This window comes from Fukomys damarensis, unplaced genomic scaffold (assembly GCF_012274545.1).
Source record: "Fukomys damarensis isolate Sample0158 unplaced genomic scaffold, DMR_v1.0_HiC HiC_scaffold_36, whole genome shotgun sequence".
Lineage (NCBI taxonomy): Eukaryota > Metazoa > Chordata > Mammalia > Rodentia > Bathyergidae > Fukomys > Fukomys damarensis.
This window is the reverse complement of record NW_022900948.1, coordinates 21,878,314-21,885,711: the sequence shown is the minus strand read 5'-3', so window position 1 is coordinate 21,885,711 and position 7,398 is coordinate 21,878,314. Positions and strand designations below refer to the sequence as shown.

Sequence of the window (7,398 nt, the reverse complement as noted above, 5' to 3'; positions counted from 1 at the left end):
CAAAAAAAAAAAATAAAATAAAAAAAAAGGCAGACAGATAATATTTATGAATATGAACAGTTTAATAATATGCATTTGTCTCCAAAAAAAACTATGAATTTAATAATTAGGCTCTTGGTTCCAATTACAAAGTAATGTGATAAATATTTTTAGTAATGTTTTCAGATTATGCTCGTACTTTTACTGGTACTTGGCAGCTAAATCAATTGATTCGCCTTTGAAAACAATTTGCACCTCTGTTCCTAATGTGAGTTTTCCTCTGTATTTATTCTTGACTCTATGGCATTTCTGAAAACTTCTGGTGTTGGGAGATTGGCTTCCTGTAAGAGTGTGTGCATTCAGAAGAAACAATTTTTTGCCATGTACTATCCAGATCCTCCAACTCATCACTGACTTCATCCATGGTGTGTGTATCTGAGCGCTGGCTTTTGTTTTTCCTGTGACTAATTCGTCTGGTTCTTCCAGCTCTAGGAAATGTGGCTTTTTGCTTCAGCTCCTCATTATTCGGGGATCTTTGTTTCACAACATGTAGGCAAGTGGGATGGTTACAGTGGTTCTCAGTTTGGTAAGCACCTTCACCTTTAGAAGGACATTTGGGCCTCTTCCCAGCTGTTGAAGAAAGCTTCAGATATTGGACTGGGATCAAAGATGCCCTCTCATAGATTGATTCGAGGCCATGCATATTCTTGCCTTTGGGGGGCTCACATCCTATATTCTGAGTGAAGGGCTCACATTTTTGACTTATTCTCAGAGAGAAATTACTTGACTCTCTGCTTTCAGATCCCCTTCTATGTCCGACACAACAGGATTTAGATCTTTGTGTACTGGACCTTCCTTGTCTTTGGGTTCTTCGACTGCAGTGTGAACCAACTTCAATAAACTGGGAAGGATGTCTGCTCTTTGACCTCTTTTTTCTGAAAGAACTTAGCTTCCTAATGTTTCTCTTAGGAGAGAGAGCATTTTCTGAGATGCAACTGCAAGAAGGATCTCGCCTTCTGGGTGTGCAATTTAACAAGGATCTTTCTCTGGACAGTCTTTGAAAAACCTTTGGTGAAGAATCTGAGTATTTGGTATTTTCTATTTGTTCTTTCTGGAAATTTTTCCAGGGTCCAATGTGTAAAACCTTTCTCTTTCTTAGATTGTACTTCTGTGGTTGCCTCTGATTAGGAATTTCTGGGGAGCTGAAGGTGTATGACGTTGTTTCAATGTTTCGCAGATCCTGGATGTGACTCGGATGCAACTTTATCCCTTCTGTGTTTTTCTCTTGAACATGATTTTTGCAATTAAGCTTTCCTGGACCATTTTCCCTTTGGGCAGCCCAACTCAGAAGCATATTATCTGGAGAAACGGTGCCTTTGTGATTGCCTGATTCTGGTTTCTCTTTGGTCCAAATGTGGATTTTGCTTGCTGCTTTATGAAGGATTTGTGGTACGTTAGAGTTTTTCAAAGAAGAGTTACCATTTGCAAACGGTTTCAAGGGAGACTCAGAACTGTCCTCTTTATTCCCCTGACTCTGGTTGTCTTTAGACCTGTCTTTATCACTCTGAGACATCATTAGATCATGATCTTTAGGCAAAGGGAAAATAGGACCTAAATCAACAGACTTCTTTTTTACCCATGCTGATACAAAAGGGCATTGATAGATGGCTCGCTGGTCATAGGTTTCCATGTTGTAAGGTGAATGAACAAAACTGATAAACTCATGCAGGAAATGGTGTGTATGTTGTAGGAGAAAAGGTTCCAAGAGGTGAATGAAGGACTCACTATCCAAATCATATTTAGTCATATGATAGAGGATGGCAGCTACAATATTCTTCACTGTGTAGCCATAATCTCCATAAACAGCTCTTAGTTCACGTTTTAGCCAGGGAACCAGATGATGTAGGCTACCAGGATTTTTTTTTTGAAATATTTAGCTGAAAAGTGCTTTTCACATCTATAGCCCTGGACATGGGACACTCAGATCCCAGAATAGTACAGAGCTCTTCGGAACTTCACAACCATCTGATCTCTAAAGTGGCCCAAGGACATGGAGTTTGGCTGGAACTTCCCATTGATCCCAAACTCCCTCAGTAAGTCTTGGATGGTCACCTCTCTCATTGGTTCGATTTTCCTTCTGATACGCTCAGGGCTCAGCCTGAGATAATTTTTCTCAGAAAACCTCACAGAGCCTTCCTCCTCTGGAGGAAGAAATACTGAGTCCTTTTTGTCACTCTCTGGCCTAGTGAAACAGTCCTGGGGAGAACAACACTGTACACTGAAAGGAGGTATGTTCTTCTTCCTTGATCTTGAATATAAGGAACCATTTTCTCTTTTTGGGGAATAGAGATTCCAATCAGACTCACTCTCAGCACCCTCCGAACAGTTAGGATACTCACAGTCAGATGAGGGCTCTAATGCCATTGCCCCAAGCATATTATATTTCAGTGTTGAATGTGAGAAAAATTGCTTCAAATCAATTTCTCATCTGGCATGAAAATTATCTATTAAAAGCCTCTCATGCATATTTTTGTAATACTTTCTATCTCCCAGGAATTAATACTAGAAAAAAGTTAAGAAATAGACTACTTATCAAATTAACAATAATATGCTCATAAAATTCAGTGTAGAAAAAGTAATGAGGTCACAGGCACACTGATCTTCTCAAATTAGTAGTTGGAAATTCTGAAAAGCCAATTAGAAATAAGCATTAAAATTTAAGTGGTATATCCTTTCACCTAACAATTTCACCTCTACATACTTAATCTCAATATACAAATAATGAGCATATATACATTGATTTTTTTGATAATGAAAAACTAGAAGCTATCTAATCAATTATTATCTAATTAATAAGCAGGGCATGTGTTAAATGATGGTTTTTCCATAATATTTAATATTATGCAATCATTCAAAATAATCAAGGCTAATTTATACATATGAATATCTATGGTTAAATACATAGTTAAACAAAAAAATAAACATATAGAAATATGAAAGACCATTACAAACTCTTAGAGTATTAATTTCTGACAATATTGGAAACAAGACAGTAAAATTTTCTCAGTAGAAATAGCAAAATATAGGCATAATATATGTATGTAATATATGCATTTATTATATACAAATATATTCCCAGATATGGTAAAATTCTCCAAAGTGAAAGTTATAAAAGATAAATAGAAATCCACAGAAGGACTAGAATTCTGATATCACTAGTTGCTCTCCTGAATTCTTAGCTTCTGGGGAACAAAGAAGGAACTCTATTCAAGATTAAACATGCAACAGGAAGGCCTTTGTTAAATGCAGATATCCAAATATTTACATCTTCACCAAAAAGATTTGTTAGAAGTGAAGACCTCTGCCTTGAGGAGTCAGCAAGAAATCTTGTAACTACAAAGAAGTCAATATGTTTACAGACTAAATGAAATGTTTTTCCTAAAAATCTCAGTTGGATCATTTATATTGATTAAGGTGACCATCCCAAGCAACTAGCAAAGGCAAACCAAATCCTCTAGGGAGTAATATAGTTTAAGACTTCCCATAAATGAGTTCACAATTAAAAAGCACTAACAAGAATAAAGCATCACAAGTACAGAAATAGCAGAGAGTAAATTTTGATCCTGAGAGATTAAGAAAATGAGTAAGCAGAGGTACACAAAAAAATTAAATTGTCTTGAAAGTACTATGAAAAATCTATATAACATGATGAAGGATTTAAAACATAGCCAATAGTATTTTAAGAAATAAAAATTATAAATATGGGAAATTTTATATGAACAGATAAAATAAACAACAATAAATACAGCTAGAGATAGTTATAGTACTTTAAAGAACTGAAGAAATTACATAGAATGCACCATAGATAAAGAGATGAAAATGTGGAAGATAAATTAAATGCAGTAAGAATGCAATAAGACTTCAAATTCTTATGGAAAAAATAGAATTGAGAAAATGCAATATTCAACAAGATATGTCTAACAACCTTCCAGAATGTGTAAAATACATGAATCATTAATGCAAAATTACAATGAATTCCAACTATGACAAATAAAAAGAAATCTTCATTAAAATGCACCAAAGTAAAACTGCAGTATACCAAAGATAAATTTCCAATTGTTATTTTGTAAGCCAGAAAAAAGATGAATATATCTTCAGAGTACTGGTTGAAGCAAATTTGTCATTCTGGTAATATATAATCAATGGAAGTGGCCTTCAAGAATGAGGCCAAAAGATGGAAGGGGTTGAAAATAAATTAGGATATGTTGGGTACCTGTACCCTCACTACAAATGTACTATTAAAAATAACAAAGAGAAAAAAATTACGTCAGATTTATGTAGGATTTGACAGAAAGACATTTGAGAGGAATTAAAACTTGAAAAAGTTAAACATTAATCAACTGCTGTAAAGAAAAATATGAAAGATAATGTTAGGAGGAAAATGACTCAAAGATGACTGTAGAAAAAAATTTGTGGGGCAGAAGACAAAACGGTGAGCCATAAATGGCAAACATATGGATTGATCTAAGAAAAGAATATATAGAACAATATTTCAACTATCTATTATGGCAGTAAAATGAAAATAAAACTAATATGTAAAAAAAGAGCATGAAATTTAAAGGGTATGCATTTATATCTGTAATATGATGTCTTGCCGTTGTTTTTTTTGGTACCAGGGATTGAACTCGGGTCCTTGCGCTTGCAAGGCAGGCCACCGAACCACTGAGCTAAATCCCTGGCCCTCTGCCCATGTTTGAATCAATACAATGCACAAGAGCTAAATAATGGAGGCAGATGAATGGATAAAAAGTATATTTATACATAATGGAGTACCTCTTTTCCATAAAGAAGATAGACTTAAGCCATTTGTAGGAAAATGGATGTACTTTGAGACCACGATATTAAGTGAAATAAATCAGACACACAAGCTTAAATATTGAAGTTGTTTCTCTTGTGTGAGAAACCCAAAATATAAATTATAGCAACTTAAAAGATAGGTAATAGGAAACAGGGAGATAGATCTGCAAAAGGTAAGGGGACCAAGAGATGTAGGGAGAAAGGAAAGAGGAAAAGAGAAGGGGATAAAAAAAAAGAATTAGAATGTGTTCTGTACCTGTACCAACTCTCTACAATGAATGCAATCATTGTGTTCGGTGAACTTTATAAATAAAAAAAAATTTAAAAAATAATGTTGAAAGGGTAGCGAATGAAACCAAAATGTTCTAAGATTTTGGGGTCTTTTTGAAGATATGCTTGCTAAAATATTTACAGAAACCACTAACATAATAGAAATGGGCTTCACAGAAAATTGTGAAAAGAAGGGAAATAGAATTAAAACAGGAAAACATCAATGAAATCTAATATGAAAATAAATTTTAGATAAGAAAAATGAATACATAAAATTTTAGCATATGTTTTTGAAATGACAATATAAAATTTAAATAAACATTAATGTGAAATAAACTATATGTAAAGAAATATCAATGGCAAAGAAAAAGGGTAAATAAGGATCAACATGTATAATAGATAATGTGAAATAGGAAGAAAAGGTACAAAGGAGAAGGGGAAGAGGTAGGAGTAGGGGAAAGGAGAAAAGGGAAAGGAATAAATATGAGAAAATGAAAAAAATGGAAAGAGTCTTTGTAAATAGGGAGGGATGGAGGGGTTGAAGGGAGGGCAGGGGAATGGGGGAAAAATAAGAACCAAGATATATTACGTAAAGGTACAAATTCTCAATAATGAATGTCAGCATATTGTATACCTAAAATGTACTGATAAAATTAATGAGGAAAAAAAAAGAAATGGCAAAGAAAGAACTGGAGATAGTGTTTACTATTAGGTTTTCGAAGTGGCGAGAAACCGCAAGAAAAGCCCAGAGGTCTTTTAAACTGCTTCTTTGTTTGTTTGTTTGTTTGTTTTTGGTGCTGGGGATCAAACTCAGGTCCTTCCACTTGTAAGGCAGGTGCCAGAACCACTGACCTAAACCCCCAGACAGATTTTTTTCTTTAAACTGCTTCTTCTTCTTCTTTTTTTTTTTTTTTTTTTTGGTCCAGAGGTCTTTGAAGGTGTGGGACATTTCCCATTCCTTAGTTTCAGTGATGGTATTCACTTTATTGGTATTATTTAAATCTTCTTTGCATTATATATCTTTAGTATTAATTACTATTAAACTAAACTCCTAATTCAAAAAGAACATATGTAAAAGAAATTTCTATACATACAAAAAAAATTCTATATACATAGAAATGCTAGTACTGAATTAGGTAATAGAATGTGGTGTAAAAACAGGAAAAATACTAATAATTTCTAACTTACCCTCACAGTATTTGATTTTTAAACCATGAATATTTTTCAACTTATAAATCTAGCTAAAGATAATATATACTAAAGGGAACAAAATTGTCCTAAATGCACTAACTGAAAAAAATGTGTCTTGAAATTTTAGTCTACTCAATTTGAACATATTGGAATGCATGACTGACAAAAAAACTGTTCCAATCTTTTTTTTAAGTTTATTGGTACATTTTAGGTACACAGTACAGCTACATTCATCATTGGGATCTTGCACCTTTACCCGATGTATCTTGGTTCTTATTTCTTCCCCATTCCCCTGCCCTCCCTTCACCCCCTCCACCCTTGCCTGTTTACAAATATATTGTTTCCATGTTTTTCCTTTTCTCATATTTTTTCTTTGCCTTCTTACCTTTCCTCTACCCCTCCCACTTCCCCTACTCTTTCAGACCTTTTCTCCCTATTACACAATAAAAATTATACATTTTGATTTTCATTTACATTTTTAGTTTTTCACACCACAGAAACTATGCAGAATCTATAGTGAGAAATCTTTTTTCATTTAGTCTGACTTCTCACTATCTGTGACATTTTTCAAGGATAGAATCTACTTCTAGCTTTACAAACTCGTAGAATCCTTCCAACGGAAAGAATTTCAGAGATCACATTGTCTTGGAGTTTTCAAGATTTTTGAAGGCAGAGAACTCTTCTAATGAAAGCATAACTCAGTCCAGTCTCACCTTCCCACCTTTCCTATCCCACAACAGTAGTGTCTCTCCGATGTTGTTCCACTGAATTAGTAGGGTCACCTGGAGTTCGGATTTACAAAACTCTTTTCTACTCCACATCTAATTAATGCACGAATCTCATATGTAACCTCACAACAGTGCCCATATTGCCGTTACAAACTTAGTATTCTCACTCCATTTCATTACTCACTACAGCTTAGTTTAGGGTCAGAGAAGCTCTTTTTTTTTTTTTTCCCTGCAGCTGAAGTATTTAGTGGCATAATTTTAATACATTAGTCCTAATTTTACCCTGTGTCTGATTTCTCATTCTTCTCTGTGGCCACCTAACCACTTCCACCTAATGGGAGCCTTTCATAGGTGAAAGTAGTTCTCTATCATT

At 34.3% G+C, this 7,398-nt stretch overlaps 1 protein-coding gene across 1 annotated transcript; it reads right to left on the bottom strand.

Moving 5' to 3' along the window:
* Positions 1 to 117: 117 nt before the first annotated feature.
* LOC104855474 (E3 ubiquitin-protein ligase Topors-like) lies at positions 118 to 2,423 on the bottom strand. Its single transcript, XM_010614329.1, is given in 2 exon segments — positions 118 to 1,903; positions 1,906 to 2,423. Coding segments are annotated over 2 exon segments (2,136 nt in total). The 5' UTR covers positions 2,416 to 2,423; the 3' UTR covers positions 118 to 277.
* Positions 2,424 to 7,398: the final 4,975 nt, after the last annotated feature.